The 17,403-nt window shown below is 35.1% G+C and overlaps 2 protein-coding genes and 5 pseudogenes across 2 annotated transcripts; 6 read left to right on the plus strand and 1 right to left on the minus strand.

Annotated features, from left to right (window-relative positions):
* Positions 1 to 5,904: 5,904 nt before the first annotated feature.
* Positions 5,905 to 9,416, plus strand: LOC104905507 (DNA-directed RNA polymerases II, IV and V subunit 6A). Its single transcript, XM_010694080.4, has 6 exons — positions 5,905 to 6,059; positions 8,090 to 8,123; positions 8,207 to 8,376; positions 8,465 to 8,516; positions 8,808 to 8,875; positions 8,973 to 9,416. The coding sequence occupies exons 1-6, from the start codon at positions 6,025 to 6,027 to the stop codon at positions 9,040 to 9,042; spliced, it is 429 nt and encodes a 142-aa protein (XP_010692382.1). The 5' UTR covers positions 5,905 to 6,024; the 3' UTR covers positions 9,043 to 9,416.
* Positions 6,599 to 6,692, plus strand: LOC125494565 (small nucleolar RNA snoR69Y; annotated as a pseudogene).
* On the plus strand, positions 6,883 to 6,976 carry LOC125494568 (small nucleolar RNA snoR69Y; annotated as a pseudogene).
* Positions 7,175 to 7,268, plus strand: LOC125494564 (small nucleolar RNA snoR69Y; annotated as a pseudogene).
* Positions 7,446 to 7,540, plus strand: LOC125494567 (small nucleolar RNA snoR69Y; annotated as a pseudogene).
* Positions 7,635 to 7,729, plus strand: LOC125494563 (small nucleolar RNA snoR69Y; annotated as a pseudogene).
* Positions 9,417 to 9,788: 372 nt separating the features above from the next.
* LOC104905506 (COP9 signalosome complex subunit 1) lies at positions 9,789 to 16,867 on the minus strand. Its single transcript, XM_010694079.4, has 6 exons — positions 16,317 to 16,867; positions 13,420 to 13,740; positions 11,950 to 12,066; positions 11,787 to 11,872; positions 10,574 to 10,808; positions 9,789 to 10,451 (listed from the first exon to the last, which is right to left on the minus strand). Exons 1-6 carry the CDS (start codon positions 16,707 to 16,709, stop codon positions 10,275 to 10,277), a joined length of 1,329 nt encoding a protein of 442 aa, XP_010692381.1. The 5' UTR covers positions 16,710 to 16,867; the 3' UTR covers positions 9,789 to 10,274.
* Positions 16,868 to 17,403: the final 536 nt, after the last annotated feature.

Raw genomic sequence — 17,403 nt, forward strand, 5'->3', positions numbered from 1 at the left:
TAAGGCACTAAGAACCGCTTTCCAAACAATATTTATAGTCCTAACAAGCAATTACTAAGAGAATAGTAAGGGCAAGTCAAGGGTCGATCCACAGGGAAAATGGGATTGATTAAAGTCTATCAAGTTCAGACTACCTAATTGAAAGGTATTTGGGGTTTGAAAGATGTTTGGTAACAATTAAGACTAACTAACAACTAGAAAAGCAAATATCAAGTTTAAATATCAAATAAAAGACACTAGAGTTAAGGTTACTAGTATGAATAAGAACGGATGATGATTGTTAATGCGATTGTGAAGCAACAAGACGATTATGCAAGGTTTAGTTTCTCCTCTAAATACTCGAGTCCTCTCTCGAATGGTCCTCAAGAGTAATCACTTAATCAATCAACTAAATCCTCTCTCGAATGGTCTTTAGTTAATTGATTAAGAGATTCAATAAGTTTGGAAAACCCCTAATGAAGGATCCCCTTAATTTCCATCCAATATCTTGGTATAGAAATTAAGTTGATTCTTGGGGATGATAAAAGAGTTCAAAATCCGATTTAAGAACATTTGAAATCAAAATACCAAAGTATAAATGTGATCAATATCTATCCTAAGGTCTCAAAACACCAAGATCAATGCATAAACTTCTCTAAATAATCACAATCACATCAACATCATATTTAAACCCTAATTCATACTTTCACCCTAACCCTAGATTATGAAACTACTCACTAATCATGGAGTTAAAGCAATTAAACAATGAATCTATGACTAATCTAAGGCTAAACATGATTAAGAAATTGCTAAACTAATGTAAATCGCAATTATTAAACTAAGAGAATGAAGATCTAGAATAGTCAAAAGCAAGAACAAAGACGGAAATAATGAAATAAAAACTAAAACTTTGAATTGAATTGAATGAAAAGTACCTTGAATGTAAATCGAATCACAAACTATGATCACTAATCTCAATTATCAATGGAAACTAAAGTGTTTTTCTCTCTAATACAAAACCCTAAAATATTCTCTGAAAACTAGAATGAAAGCGTCAGTCAAAAACTAAAAGAGAAAAAGGGTTTAATGATATGAATTGTTATTCCGGAACGCACGGTGCGGGCGCACCATAATTAGGTGCGGGCGCACCATGCTAAGGTGCGGGCGCACCTGAGTCTTCTGTCTCATGGTAAAAATCTCCCGTCAAATGGTGCGGGGGCACAAATGGGCAGGTGCGGGCGCACCAAATATAGGTGCGGGCGCACCATATGTAAGGTGCGGGCGCACCTAAGTCTTCTGCCTCAGCCTGAATTACTCCGTCAGAATGTGCGGGCGCACCATAGGTTGGTGCGGGCGCACCAGACATAGGTGTGGGCGCACCAATGTCGTCTGTTTTGTGCTCCAGAATTGGCCGATGGTGCGGGCGCACCAGTAGCTTGTGCGGGCGCACCATCGTGTGCGGGGCATACCAAGCGCACCTCAGGCTACCTCTCAGCCTCTAGCTCGTTCCCTTGTGCCATGTCTCGCATTTCTCAGTCCCGAAAAGGGTAATACCTGCAATAGAAACACGAACAAACATGGTGAAAGCATATGTGCTAGAAATTCGATCAAATAGATCGAAAATCTAGCAAAATGTCACTATGATCAAGTATGATCAAGTGAATGAAATAGAAGGGAAAAGTGAGGAGAAAGAAGGAAGAAAAGGAGAAAAAGGGAGCTAAACAAGCCAAAAGAAAGTCATAAAGTGCGTTAGAAACGCACTTATCATATACGCTTCATTTTTTTTAACCTATTTTTATTTATTTATTAATTCCAGAATTTTTCCTTGTTTTTTCTCCAAAATTATGTGGGTTCAGCTGAACCCATGGTGGATCCGTCCTGAGAGTAGGAATATCCCTCTAATAGGGTTATTCTTCCATTCATGGATACTTACCAAACTTGATTTTTTGTGTTTGAGTTCAATTGTTATTTAAGATTTACTAAATTACATTTTATAAAGAATTTACTAAATTATATTAAACGATTGTTTTTCGTGTTTGATGATGTCTTGTGTAAAGTCATATATATTTAGATCATAATTTGTATTGCACTATTAAAAGTTACACCAAAAAAATCACATATCATTTCCTAATGCACTTTTTTCCTGACACATGCAAAACACATTGAAATTTTTTGTTTTATAAATTTAAAATTAGGATGATTCTCATAAAAACAAGGTGTGAATATTTGATCGTGATTTAAAGTTTTTATAATCACATTGTGCATTAAGAATGTCTTGAAACTCGATTACGACATGTGCATTTAGTTGCTATGGAATATATATTATGGTAGAACATGTGACCAACCATTCTTTTTAAAATAAAAGGTTGACTAAAAGTCTTTGCTCCGCTCATATCTTCACTAAGAGGCATAGATAAAATTACAATTCTCACTACTAATGGAAGTCAGTCATACAACCACTTTCTCTTACGCTTTCGACAGTCCTGATCACCCTTTCTCTCTTGTCTTGCACCACCGTTATATTGCACCAGGCCACCACCTACCAAGGGTCCACTACTTGTATTCGGAATTTTGCCGGGGGTATATAGAAATTTTTGGCAGTAACTACAAATAAGCATTTTTAATAAAATAAAACATGAAATTATATTTTTATAATATGCTGCTTTGTCAAAATATCTTATAGTTTGCCTTTATATATTGACATTATGGTCCATAATAATATGATACAAATACTTCGTGTCATGTGTTCTAGTATCATATTTTATGAATTTCGAGTCATCTATTATATTAATCATATATATGTCTTTTTTGATATGGTATAATATCGTCATCCTAAAGCTCTATTCTTTTGAGCTTATTTTTGTTTAATTTAACTTATTTTTATTGAATTTAATATGTTTTTTATTGAACTCAACTTATTTTTGCTGAATTTATTTTTACTGAATTTATTTTTGGTGAATTCAACTTATTTTTGCTAAACTTATTCTTATTGAACTTATTTTTGCTGAAACTTATAATATTGTTTTTTGTTAAAACTAACTTATTTTGTTGAGTTTAACTTATTTTTATTAGAGTAACATTGTATGTAAAAGGATAGTATGGTCGTTTACTATACGTAGGCCTGTATTATAAACACTATATATATTGAATGTCACCACCATCTTCTCGGCGCCTTCGACGTCTTCCTCGTCGTTCTTTGCTCTCCCGCAACTCTCTACTCCTAATTTCAGTAATTTGGTAACTATTACTCTATCTTCTCCTGAGGATTATTTGTTACGGAAAACTCAAATTACTTGTTTGCTTCTTTCCCATCAATTGCTTGGTTTGGTTGAAGGCACTGTTTCCATCCCTCCTGCTACTATTGTTGATGCATGTGTTGTTTTGATTCCTAATACTCAATTCTATGAATATTTGCGTCTGGAACAACATATTAAATCTTGGATTTTTGCAACATTGTCTCGTGATGTTTTTGTTGATGTTCATGATTTATCTACTTCTATGAAAATTTGGAATTGTTTGCAAACTAGATTATGCATGCTAGTATGGCAAGATCTATGGAATTGAAGGGTCGTCTTACCCGTATTAAGAAGAGTGATTCGCAGTCTATGGATGATTATTTACATGAGATTAAGGTTATTGCTGATTTCCTTAGCTGCTATTCAGTGTCCTGTCTCTAATCAGGATTTAGTTCAGCATACGTTGTTTGCGTTGGATCGTGATTATGAGTATGGTCATATTGTCACTACTTTGCTACATTACCCGTTTCCCCTTTAGTTTTGACGATTTGCGTCCTAAACTTCTGCTTCATGAACAACGCCTGAAAAGTTCAAAGGATGGTTCTGATTCTTCTTCGCATCATGCCTTGGTGGTTATTCAGTCTTCTAGTTCTCCATCTAGGAATAATTCTGGTGGCCGAAATAGAGGGAGAAATAATAGAAATCGAGGGGGTAATAATGGTAGAAATCAAAATAATTGGGGTAATGGTGGTAACAAATAACAACAACATCACTTCTCGTGGTTCCGGTAACAACAGCAACAACAATACTAATCGGGGACGCTCCAATCGTATGAGTAATTATTCTAACTTGTCATCTTATAGTATGCCTTGCCTAGACTCTATTACTAATGATATATCTTCAGCAAGGAGTAATTCATCAAGCAGCAATGTAAACTCTACCCCTACTTCTGATACTTGTGGTCTATGTTGGTTTCCAGGTCATCAAGCTGCCTATTGTCTTCAAAGATTCAATATAATACTTCTCTTTTTAAAACAATTAAATACAAGTGCATATATTAATACTCGTTAATTAACAATAGTGTGAACTACCTTTTAGTATTCTTATATTAAGAAAAGCTCTTAAAATTTAAAACCGCCTTTTTAACATCACCATATTATTTAATTAATTTCATATGCTATATTCTTACACATTAACCTAAATTTCAAAAACAAATTTGCATGATATATAGTCTTTGTAATTAGTTAGGTATTTGTATATATGTAATATCTTAAAAGCGAGAGTTATATTGATGAAATGAAAAAATTTTACAAAAGATAATAATTCAAAAAAACCCTTTCTCATTTTAACTTACCATTCTAAAAAAGTTAAAGAAGGTATATATATGAGTCAAATAATTCAATCAAAAAATTAAATGCACAAAATCTCTTTTTAGATAAGAGCAGATAATATATATGACGTGCACCTAAAAATTATGAAACGCTCACTACCTTTGATACTCTTCAATTCGATTAGACCAACTCATGAAAAACTACTCGAGTAAAAGGCAATATTAAGACAGATCAAACTAAAGATATTAAGCATAACATACACTTTTTTTATTGTATTTTGATTGAGTTATTCATGGAAAAAAATGAAGAAAATAAACTTTTTTTTAAACTTACTTGCTCAATCAAAAACCTTCTACCCTCCATTGATAATAGAAGAAATTCTACTTTCATACAATATCTTAATGGAATTCTTTATGTGTATTCTTTTTGTTCAGAATTCAATTACAAAAAATTAGTATTAAAAAATCACTCACAATAATGTTTGTTAGTTTTTTACATTAGCAAGTTAATATATTTCAATTCACCTAACTATTAGTCTCTCATACTTTAAGTCCAATCATAACTATAGTACAAATGAAGTACATAATAGAATAACAAGTTTTGAAATTAACGCACACATCGCATGCATATTAGACTAGTATATTAAGATGGAGGGAATACCTTCTTATTTATCAACTTTACTAATTTGAAACTCTTTTTAAGTATTTTTCTCGCGCAATTTTTTTTGATTCATATAGGGGTGCTTATCGAGCAAGCCAGGCCCGAATAGCACTGGGTTAAGCTCAAGCTCGTTTAACTTTTCATGGGCTTGACTCGTGAGCTCGTCAAGCTTGGGGGAGCCAAGCTCGGCTGGAGCTCGTGATTGGAATTTGCGGCTCGAGCTCGGGTCGTGAGCTCGATTAGGCTCATGCTCTTTTTAATTGTTTTTACCTTTTCTTTTTATCTTTCTTCTATTATATACCTTAGTTAATATCATAAAAAAAATACTTAATATAATTTAATATATATAAAATATTTTTTAATATAAAATATTTTTTTAATATAAAATATTTTTTTAGTATAAAATAATAATCGAGCTGTTCACGAACTTTACGAGCTAAGTTTTGCCTAGCTCGGTTCGGCTCGTTTAAGTCTCGAACCGAGTTTCAACGAGCTGACCTTTGACCGAGCCGTGCCCGAACTGATCGCGAGCTTGTCAGACTCATTATCACCCCTAAATTCATACTGAGGTTATAAAAACGAATTAAAACGTAGTAATTAATTAAATGGCCCGTTTTCGAAAGCCCAAAAAATCTTAGGTGCAGGCCCAATGAGCAATACCAACGATATCCGCTTTTTTTGCTCCTCTATAAACACTATTAATCCGTCACTTTTGTTATTATCATTACCAGATCTCTTCGCCTCCTCTCTCTCTCTCTTCGACAAAACCACTTTAGGGTTTTTAGGGTTTCTGTGAGAGCAACTTTCGAAGATCTCTAATGGCAGACGATGATTACAATGATTTGGATATGGGGTAAGCTTTTTCTCTTTTGATTAATCTGTATAAATTTCGCAAATTAGGGTTTCTGCGTCATTTTTTCGCGCCGCTTTTCTCAATTTATTTCAGTTTCTATTAGGTTCCCAGTTTAGGGTTTATTTGCTTCATGTTATTTCATCGTCGAAGATTGCATCTGTTAACAATATACTTACCTTATTCTTGAGAAATTGCATGTTTTAGGGTGGAATTTGGAGGAGCTAAATTATAGATGATAATTCCTCGTGGTTTGTGTGTGTTAAATTTTATAATTTGTGTTTTTTTAATCCTCTACAGTTATATTGTTAAATTCGTTATACTTTAATTTTTGGTGATTATTTGATGGTTTGCATAACTCTTAAGTGTTGTAATGAGGCAACTTTTATTATCGCATTTGAATTAATTAAATAAACTTCTTAGTCATTGTTCGAGAGCTTACTACTTGCTGCAATGTGTCCAGTTTTTTTTTGTGTGTGTAAAAGTATCTATCCTTTCGATGAACAACCGTCCAAAAGTTAATTGACTTGTTTTTACAATGTTTTTATTGCGATGATGACAAACATCTAACCCAGCTCTTTGAGGTCTTGTGTAGACCCGGGAAAATACATATGTTCATTTTGTCTGAGCTTTGAATTTTACTATCTATTTGCACTAACTACACACCTTGAAAGTAGAATGGGGAAATATGGACAGCCTCATTTGAAAGTCAGTATGTCTCCATGGTTTCTCTAATAAAATAACCATCTCCTTTTGGACTCTTGAAGAACAATCATGGGAAATGGATACTCGAATAATTTTTAAAATTATTTGAGTTTTAAATAACTGTAATGCGATGATGACAAACATCTATACCCAGCTCTTTGAGATCTTTTGTAGGTCCGGGAAATACATATGTTCGTTTTGTCTGAGCTTTGACATGTTTTTGTTTGCACATACCAAAATCATACACCCTTCCCCATAAAGAGGAGAAAACAAGGCATAACAAATGGATAAATTGTTATTGAAATGTTTGTTTGTTTGGGTTTGCTCAATTTGGTATGCGCAACAAGAACAATCACTGGTAAAGAGAACCTTTGAAATCATTTATAGCTTCTTGAGTTGTTTCTAAATTGATCTTGTGATGTGATGATGACAAAAGACTATACCCAGCTCTTTGAGATCTTTTCTAGGTCAGGGAGATACATATGTTCATTTTGTCTGAGCTCAAACATATATCACTTTGAACTATTAGACACTCACCACTTAAGAATACAAGGAAAGGGAATAAAAAAACCAATCACTGTTGATGTGTTTTGTTTGTGATTTCCATCTTAGTCTATTATTCTCACCTCTTTATGAATGTTTGCACCTATCATTATTTTTTCTTGAGTTGTTTTTTAATTCTGTTTCCATTGCAATGATGACAAAAAACTATACCCAGCTCTTTGAGATCTCCCAACGATCCAGGAAAATGCACAAGTTCATTTTGTCTGAGCTTTAGAATGTATTTATTTCAAACTAACTTTACAACCCTCCCTGCAAAAGAAGAGTTGCTGTGAATCTATCATTTTTTTTCTTGAGTTTATGAAATTGTGTCTGCAATGCAATGATGACAAAATACTATACCCAGCTCTTTGAGATCTCCCAATGATCCAGGAAAATAAGTATGTTCAATTTGTCTGAGCTTTTGGAATGTATCTATCTTGCACAAACCACATACACCTCCCCGAAATAGGATAGGTATGCAAAAAATGAGTCTGATTATGGCTTGTTTAATAAAGTAATCACCCTTTTTGCACCTCCTATTCAACCTGGAAAATTTAGTTCATTTGAATATGTTCTTTATTTCTTGTTTTGTGGTAAATCTGTGTATGCAGTTGATGATAGCAAATGTTATTTAATGCATGATTGTGTGTACTAGGATGACTCAATCATTTTTCTTTTTGCTGATTGATCTGGCTGGTTGTTCTTGTCCTGATTCCTTGATTGTTGGAAATGGATCTGTTCTAGTAGCCAATTCACTGATACAAAAATGTGTGCTGAATTTACAGGTACGAGGATGAGCCACCAGAGCCTGAAATTGAGGTAAAGAAAGTTTGATACTATGATTTCATTTATCTTGTGGATATAATTTTGGCAAGTCCATCTTCATGGTGCGCTGATTGTAGGATGGGGAGGAAGAGGAGACACTACCACAAGATGATGAACTGAATGATCCTGTCGTAGAAGGTGAAGAGAGAGAAGCAGATGCCAAGGAGAAGCAACAGAGAAAAACTTCTAAATACATGACAAAGTATGAACGAGCCAGAATATTAGGGACACGTGCACTTCAGATCAGGTTTGTTGAACTAGATTGTCAATTATGTGACTATTTATATGTACTTTAGACTCTCAACATTAGTTAATGAAATTTATATGGCATGCAGTATGAATGCCCCGGTCATGGTTGAGTTAGAAGGTGAAACTGACCCACTTGAGGTAATTTTGAACTTGAACTCCTTCATTTCTGGTTATATATATTAATATTATAGTTAATTGTTAGCTGATTTCAAAAGAACGTGAGGATTATTTTGAGTGTTCTGTTGATTCTCAATTGTTGAATATTAGTTGGGTTTGAAAGCTCTTTACTCTCTAAAAAGCTGGATTATTTTGAGTGCTTTATTTGTTGAACATTTTGCTGCATAAACATGGTGATTTGCTGAACTGCAATCCAAAGAGCTTTTTTCATTGACCTTGGCGCTTGTTTTCCTTGTGTGGATTATCTTTCAGATCGCTATGAAGGAACTTCGTCAGCGCAAGATACCATTTACTATCCGTCGTTATTTGCCTGATGGAAGGTATGGTACTTCTTCTGGTTGGATGCAATATCTTCACATATATTTGCTATGGAAGCATTGAATTAATTTTTATAACTGCATTATTAATATTTTGCAGCTATGAAGATTGGGGGGTTGATGAATTGATTGTTGAAGATTCTTGGAAGAGGCAGGTGGGAGGTGATTGATGATGATTAATTCGACCAGATTGTTAATTAGACCCTATCTAATCAGTTAATAGTAAGACTCAGCTGGATACTTGTATAGTGTCTGCCTAAATTATATTGGCAACCTACGTTGGATTGTGGCTGATTGTATTAGTGTGATTATCTTCTGTTACTAGTACAATCAGTTCTCTTGATGACCTGTTTTATGTCAAATATATCTGATCTTGCCCTGATGTCGAAGAATTGGCCCGGAACTTCCTGGGCGTAGGTGACGTTCAATTTTGATAATATGTCTGAATTTGAGTTTAAATAATGGTTGTACCGCTTTATTTTGTAGTAATTAGAGAGTTAAAAATGTATATAATCAAAAGATGAATCAAGAGTTTATTTTGTAAGTACAGCGACTATGTACAATTGCATTTCAATGTGTGATGTTTTAGTCTAAACCGTCATAAATTTATAATTCGAAATTATTCATTTATAGTTATTTTCTAAAATCTTGGACACTTCAAAGTTCAAAATAATAAAATCAATGTGTTGGTTTGAAACATCAATTGATCAAACCTTGGCACTTTGTCAGTATTACCAAAATAGCATTATTTTCATGAAATTTCAGAATTACAGTCCTGTAAAGCATTATCTTTAGAGAAAATTTTAGTACGTAGTACTTTGCAAAGACACCACATTTCTCACAGGCCAAAAAAAAGGCAATTTGTTTCTTCTCCCTCTCACAAACCATTAGAAAGTGGAAGAAGCTGAACCAAGGATGGCTGCTAATGATTCATTTCTTATTTGTGGATGAAAAACTGAACACAAAATATACATATGAGTGTTCAAATCAAAAGTTTGAAACCAGCCGGCTAAGAGGAACGCTAATTAACATTGAACACTCAAATTCCTGATATAGAAATGCAACACTACCAAACAAGCACTTTCTTGTATGACAAGTGATCTTCATAATCCAATGGCCAGTCATTGCTGCAAGGATGATCAAATGAGAGCAAAGGCGGAAAAAAATCCGTGAATCAGCTTTTCTATTTCCATAATAACATCCAGCAAGTCTTCAAAAACAAAAAGGGTGCGAGCAAATATCTAAACTGCATCTACTGCTTCAGTGCACAAAATGAGTAAAGACAAGAACTGTGCAAACCAGAAACATTTCAATTCTTTAAATTGTTGACCCTCCAAAAGAATGCTCCTGTAATCCATAAAATTATCATCATCCCATCATTGCTGAGAAAGAAGCTCATAGATCATATCTTTCTTGACTGCTTCTGAGTGAATTCATGCTTAATAAGATTTGCTCTGACCAACATTGACTTCACATCTCGATCAAATTCATTGCCTGTCTGTAGCACACGCTGGAAAGTGGCGTTTCGCTGGTCTGCATGACGTGCATACAAAATCTTGTTATGGGAGTCGATCCTGGCCTGCATAGGATGGCCCACCAGAAATGTATGTTAGTAATGGCAGCTTATGAGACATTGGATTCCTAATGCTAGAGTTTCACAAACTTGTGAAGGTTAAAGCGAGAACACTGGTCAAAGAATACCTGTATTTGGTTGTTTGTAATTAAAGCCTCAAGCTCCTTCTGTAAGCCTGACACACTAGTTTTGAAAGCATTTGCCATCATGTTCAGATCAACCGACACAAAAGGGATTGTATATTGGATCAGTGCCTTGTGACGGATGTCATTATATAAAGTCTCCACATGGTCATGTAGATGGATGTCAAGCAACAGATTGGCTTTAAGATTTCCCAAATAGTCAAGGCAAGATGCATAATGGCTGCAACAATAAACAATAGACGTCATCAAACTCATAGAAGCACAAGAGAACATTGGGAGAAGAGATGGAAGAAAATTGTTCAACCATGTAAAAGGGGCACAGCCAGTTTCATGTTGAACTACAAATCATGAGCTTTTTAACATAAACAGAACTTCATTTCAATTTTCAAGTGACATGCAATTAACGAATATGTAAACCTATAAAAACAAAACCAAACCCCCTCCCCTACCAGCTGAAGACAAAAGAAAAAGGTGGTTGTGCAAACATTAGAACGAAACCAGAGAAACAAGCATCAATATTTTCTCAAGCAACTGAACTACCAAGAATTTCAAAAGGATGACAACATAAAGAACTCGAAGAAGGATCAAAAGAGTATAGATATCAGAAGTTCAGAACACTAACAAGTAGATAAACTTTTCCACCCACATACAAGTCCAATCAATAGAAGTAACAGCCTAAATCATCCAAGAAAACAATTTACGAAGTCCAGAAGAAATGGATCAGTAACCTAGACATCAACATCCCCCCAGTTTCACCGCCCAAGTATTTCAGATATATTATCAAGTTACCAGAAAGGTAAAGATATCAGTGTCTATGCCATTAGACTCAAACTGGAGAGAAACGGTGAAAATCATACAATACAAAGAAAAGTCAGGTCAATCAGGTATGTCAACGACATTGTTCCACACTTGCATAAAATATAAGTACATCGTACATCTCTTTTAACCCCCGGCAAAAGAGATATACCATCATGCACACCAGCACACACCCATTCAACAGACTATATGTAAAATGATTTAGAAGCTGAAAACAAAATGCCTGTACAGGAAGCAGACTCGCTTCGATGGAATTCTCATTCTGAGGCACCGTGAGTTTCGGGAATATCCCCAGTAATAGGTCCGAGCAAGAATGTGGGGAGATGAACTTTCCCGAGAAACAGAGAAAACAAAAGGGCTAAAGCGAAAGAAATCAAATTACCTTGAATAGAAATCATTGATGAGCTCCCTTATCTCTGGAACAAGTTCCAAAAAATTTCTGAAGTTGAGATTGTCAATAACTTTATTCTGCAAAATTTAAAAGTGACACTCTATAGTAGCACATCAAAACAAGATTATAGGAAAGCCAGATGTTCAATACATGCCTTGAGTTCTGTTCGATCAAACGTAGCAAGTGCACAAAGTCCACCATAGGTTGCAACATCTTGTGGAGCAATCACCTCAGAATAATGGTTAGCCAGCTCAGGACCAACTTCCAGAAGCTGCAGAAACATCAGAAGCATCAATATAAAAGAATTGCTAAAAAGACAACAATGTTTTGCCACTTAACATGAGATCTAAATTTATGCAGATTAGCAGGATGACTATGACAAATGCAAAAAAAAAAAAAAAAAAAAAAAAAAAACCCTATTACAATTTACAGCTACACAAACAAATCAGAGCTGCTCCTGGTGAGCACTGCAAAAAAAAGTGAATTAAAACGAGATCAACCACTCACCATGAATACTGTACAGGAAAAAGTAAATTGTTTGAGATTAACAGCTTGCATAAGTTATGAATCAAAATAGCATAAATCTAAAGCTAAAGACAACAATTAACCCAGACATCTTAATTTCATAATGGGCAAAGGGAGGTGGCACCATTAAGGTGTAAAGAAACATTTGAGCAACCTTTATAATTTAAAGAGCAACCAAAACATTGTTATTGGCAACAAAGTAACATCGTTATTGGCATAAATTTAAAGCTAAAGACCACAATTAACCCAGACATCTTAATTTCATAACGGGCAAAGGGAGGTGGCACCATTAACTAATTAAGGCATTAAGTAACATTTTAAATACCTTTATAATTTAAAAAGCAACCAAAACACTGTTATTGGCAATCAGGAATACATCTCATTCGACAACAAATGAGATAATCGATCCTGTTTAAGCCCTCATATATCTATTAAGCTGCTGAACAAGATCCATTAACACAAGAATTGCTCAAACCTACTACTCACAACAATAGCTACTCTTCTATAAATGACCCTCAGACCAGTTTGGGGAAATGAGTATTTTGTTCTAATGGACCACAGCCACTGAAATCCCATTAGAGGCCGTGACAGTACGTAGTAGTTGTACCAATAAGCCATAACATCGGGCTAATAAGTTATAACCAAAGACCACGAACACACCAAAGCACACTATGCAATATCACACTAAACCTCTCGGATAAATTATCACCAATTCTCAAATTGATCATCTGGTTTTGCCATGACAAAAGCTAAAGATAGGCACATTGCATCTATCCATAAGTATATTGGAACCCATCCCTAAGCATTGCAATACCTTTATGCCTTGACTAAGAAATACAAAAGTTCCACAAACAATGCACAAAAGCTACATCAGGAAATCAGAATATATTAGCCTACATTTGCGCGAGTGAAAAAATTCAAAGTTAGATCCTTAAATATGAGAGTGAAAAAAATTCAAAGTTAGATCCTTAAATATGAGAGTTAAAAAATTCAATACCCAAGCAGCCCAACCCTCCATTAAAGGCAGGGAAATGAGTAAACTAGCAATGCTAGAAAAAGAACACTTAACACCAACTAGACCCCAACTGAGAAAACACACCTTGCGAGCTGCGAGTTTGTACTTTTTAGCCTTTAAGTGAGCCAATCCAGCTGCACAGCGAAGTTTTGCAACAATGACAGGGTCTAAGGCCTCTGGTGTCTGTTCTGCTTTGCTTATATAGCTTGTAACATGTGAAAACTGACCCATCTCAATACTGACAAGAATCGCATTTAAACACATAGTAACAATATGCTTTCCTGTGGTGCAATAATCACGCGTGCGGACATAACTCTTGAAGGCATCTCCAAGCTGCCCATGAGCATAATAGAAATCTCCAAAATCATTGTATCCCATCCTAATGCTTTCTTTAATCAAATTTGTCTGCACAAATGAAAGACCATAGATTTAGCATCTGCCTTTGAAAAAGTGAGAGGCTTCCCTAAGAGAAATATACAAAACAAACGATTAATGAAAAACCTGGAACATGCAATATAACAAGTGCATCTGAAAAGCTAAAAATAAGTTCTCAACTAGAAAACAAAATTTGAATGCTAGCCAACAATATAACCAATCAAATTATACATCAAGATAACTGAAATCAGTTAAGTCGGGCTGCCCCACTGCCAAACCAGATTTAATACACAACATCTCAAAAATCCATAGCTAAAAATTCATAACTCCTCTGATTCAAAAAGTTTTAGAAGATATAGAAGTCGACATTTAGAAATAACATAGAAATAGGGAACGAAAAGCATACAACAATACCAAGTCTCCTGCTCTAGACAAACTATCCTATAGTACATTCTGCTTCATTCTTTTTTGGCTTCATGTATACTTGACCTAAGGTATTAAAACACCTACAGAAAATAGAAGATAAGTATCTATAGGGCCGAACCAGTTTTGTGTCACCAAATGTCCATAGTTGCAATTTTCCTAAGCAGATAGGATATTGACTATCTATTATCCATTCCCGTGATAAAATCGATCAATATTTATAAAATAAAACACATGGACATTTCTTGATTGCTCTGTCTGTATAAAAGCATACAGCAGGAATCCCAATTTCAGAAGTGCAGAAGAAAGAAAAATGCTAAGAACAAGAATATCGTATAAGACACTAAAGTCACACACATAGACTAGTTTGGTAAAAGCCACTACTCCCGTTAACTTCCGGAAGACAAGTCAAGAGGATGAGATAGAGATAAATAAAAAGAGAGACTCATATGATAGGAGAGAGATAAAGAATAAGGTAATGTTGCAATTAATGTGAAACTTCTAAATAAAGGAAAAGTTGCAATTAATATGGAACAATGGAAATATTAAAAATTCAAGTATTTTAGGCAAAGAATAATCTAAAAATTTGATCAGCTAATCACCCTTACCCCCAACCAAAAGGACCCTAGTTAGCAAGTCGCAACAATGTCAAAACTCTAATCCCAATAGGATGGAGTTGATTGCATATGTCAACAATTTCTTGAAGTGCTATATGCTCTCGTAAACGTAATTAGATGATATCACTGCTAACGCCCTCAGTCGAGGTCATCTTTAGCATCCCCGACTTTTTACAAAATCTCTGTGGTCCCAACTCTCCACTACTACCAATGAATCAACGTAACGGGTTCTCTCTTACATTATCCTCAATATCCCCCATTTAAATCTTCTTCCGTATATCTCCATTTCAAATTCTAAATCTGAAAGTGTTCTTGGCCATCCATCTTGACGTAAGCATATCAGCTACTCGATCTTCCTAATGTGATCCTTGCTAAAAAGCCCAACACTACAACTCATATAATAAAAGCTGGTCTAACAGTCGTCTCATAACTTTTCCAATTAACCTTAGACGTACATTGCAGTCATACAATAATTGCTCTTCTCCAATTTGAATCACCCAGATTATATCCTACAAATCACGTCTTGAATAATATATCCATTCATCCTTCTAAAATTTATGAGCGAACGCCATACCTGATCTTGCAATTGCAAATCACATACTGAAATATCCAGCCCGTAGTAATCAATACCTCAAGAGTGGAAGTATCTTTGAATCCAATCGGCAACTACTAGCACTAATCATGATAAAATCAAGACACCAATACAACTAGAAGGAAAGGCACGACTATAAGTTCACAAATATAGTAATCTATAACTTGATAGCATCAATCAAATCTGCTACTCAGTCTCTTACCAACAGAACAACTCACCAACATTGTGTAGGCAACTAAAATATTGAAATAAAAAAAACATCAAACCACATACGAGCAAAACAACACATACCACCAAGTGAAAGATAACAAACTATCCATTGACAAAAATACTGCGCCTGCCCAACCGTCCCTAAAATCCTATATTCCGAGCTGCACAAAATAACCAACCCCACGTAGCATTTCGTTCACTAGATCCTCTTCTTCCTATCATTCGGAAAACATTTTCCTAGACGAGTATAGACTCCTACAGCGATACTAAACATTGTACATCCTATCCACCATAAAGTATATACCCTCACAAGCATTCCACCCTACCCAACAATGGTACCACCACGATCCACCACCCCCGCCCTATCTACCTTAGATTGGATTTTTCATACCTCCCACATAGAATCAAAACATTCCTCCAATAATTACTTCATGTTTTCCATCCCTCACTCATAAAATTTCCAATAACCATCCCACCCACCACAAAGTATAGATACCATCACAACTCACAAGCATTCCACCCTACTCAACAACGGGTACCAGCATGGTCCACAGCCACTAACTACCTAAGACTAAATGTTTTCTACCTCCCACATAGAATCAAAATATCCCTCCACAATTACTTCATCTTTTCCATTCCTAATTCATAACTTTTCCAATGACCATGTCAATTGTAATACCCTATATGAACACAGAATTCCAGCAAAACACGAAAAATTCGACAACGGAAAGAACAAAGAATTGAAGACAGAAGCACAGCATTACCCTATAAGCATTAAGTTCATTCTCAAGTTTCTCTTTCCTCTGTTCAGCACGTCGCTCAACAGCTTCAATCCATGAAGAATCCACACCATAACTGGGACCCAAACTACCATCAATCCTCTGTGCTGCTTCCTTAAACAAGTGAGAATCTTCCCCCTTTTTAATTTCATCATACGCCATTCTTAGGGCTTCAAGACGCATCGTAGAGTTATTATCACAACGATCAGCGATGAATAATAGTCGTATGATCTTCGTTCTACCAGAGTATAAAGAAGCATAAGCTTCAACATCAAGTTGTTCGCCGCTTATGATTGGTCTGTGACGCTGCTTTTCGTCACCGTTGGCGTAGATCTCGTCCATCATTTGACCTGAACTTGTTTCTTCGTCGTTCTCCATTGATTATGAATTAGGTTGGATTTTAGGGTTTTTGATTTTGATTTTGATTTTGATTTTGGGGGGTTTTTGAGTTTCAGTGTTGTTCTTCTTCTCTCTCCTCTTTCTCTCTAGTTTACTGAAAGTGTGGAGTGCAATACTGATTACTGAAGGAGACAGACGGTGTCGTTTGATTTATGTTATTTGTTTTAGGAATTTGAAGGGATGAAGAAGATAGGCTGGGGCCTGGGCCTGCCATGTGCACGCTTTTGGGCTGGGCTAAAAGTTCAATATTAGTCCTATTCAATTACGGATTAATACATTAATAATATCATATAATCCACATGCAATAAGTGGTCGTTTAGTTTATATGAAGAGTCAAAATTTCCATGAAATTGCAATTTATAGAAAAAAAATTACTTAATTAAATTCACGGAAAATTGGTAAATTATTTGGTTGGCAATGGGAAAATTAAATTATCATGGGAATTTCTACTTACCTAGGGCGACCTAGGTAAGTAACTTTATCCATTTTGTGGGAACTCAAATTTTCTAGAAATTTCTAATTTCTTCATTTTGCTATTTAATGTCAACCAAACAACTCACCACATTTTCAGTTTCTAGGAAATCCTATTTCCCATGTGTTCTCATATCAACCAAACAACCAATAATAGTAATAGAAAATGCATTGTATAAGTTTTGACATCATGGTCACAAGC

Source organism: Beta vulgaris, chromosome 1 (genome assembly GCF_026745355.1).
Source record: "Beta vulgaris subsp. vulgaris cultivar EL10 chromosome 1, EL10.2, whole genome shotgun sequence".
NCBI lineage: Eukaryota > Viridiplantae > Streptophyta > Magnoliopsida > Caryophyllales > Amaranthaceae > Beta > Beta vulgaris.

Bases quoted from the DNA above. Each gene is read 5' to 3' on its own strand.
- LOC104905506 (XM_010694079.4), bottom strand. From the start codon at position 16,709: ATGGAGAACGACGAAGAAACAAGTTCAGGTCAAATGATGGACGAGATC. The intron at 12,067-13,419 runs GTGTGTTTTCTC...ATGTTTCTGCAG, and splicing joins ACAAACTCGCAGCTCGCAAG to CTTCTGGAAGTTGGTCCTGA. The intron at 10,809-11,786 runs GTAATTTGATTT...TTATTGTTGCAG, and splicing joins ATCAATGATTTCTATTCAAG to CCATTATGCATCTTGCCTTG.
- LOC104905507 (XM_010694080.4), top strand. From the start codon at position 6,025: ATGGCAGACGATGATTACAATGATTTGGATATGGG. The intron at 6,060-8,089 runs GTAAGCTTTTTC...CTGAATTTACAG, and splicing joins TACAATGATTTGGATATGGG to GTACGAGGATGAGCCACCAG. The intron at 8,124-8,206 runs GTAAAGAAAGTT...CGCTGATTGTAG, and splicing joins CACCAGAGCCTGAAATTGAG to GATGGGGAGGAAGAGGAGAC.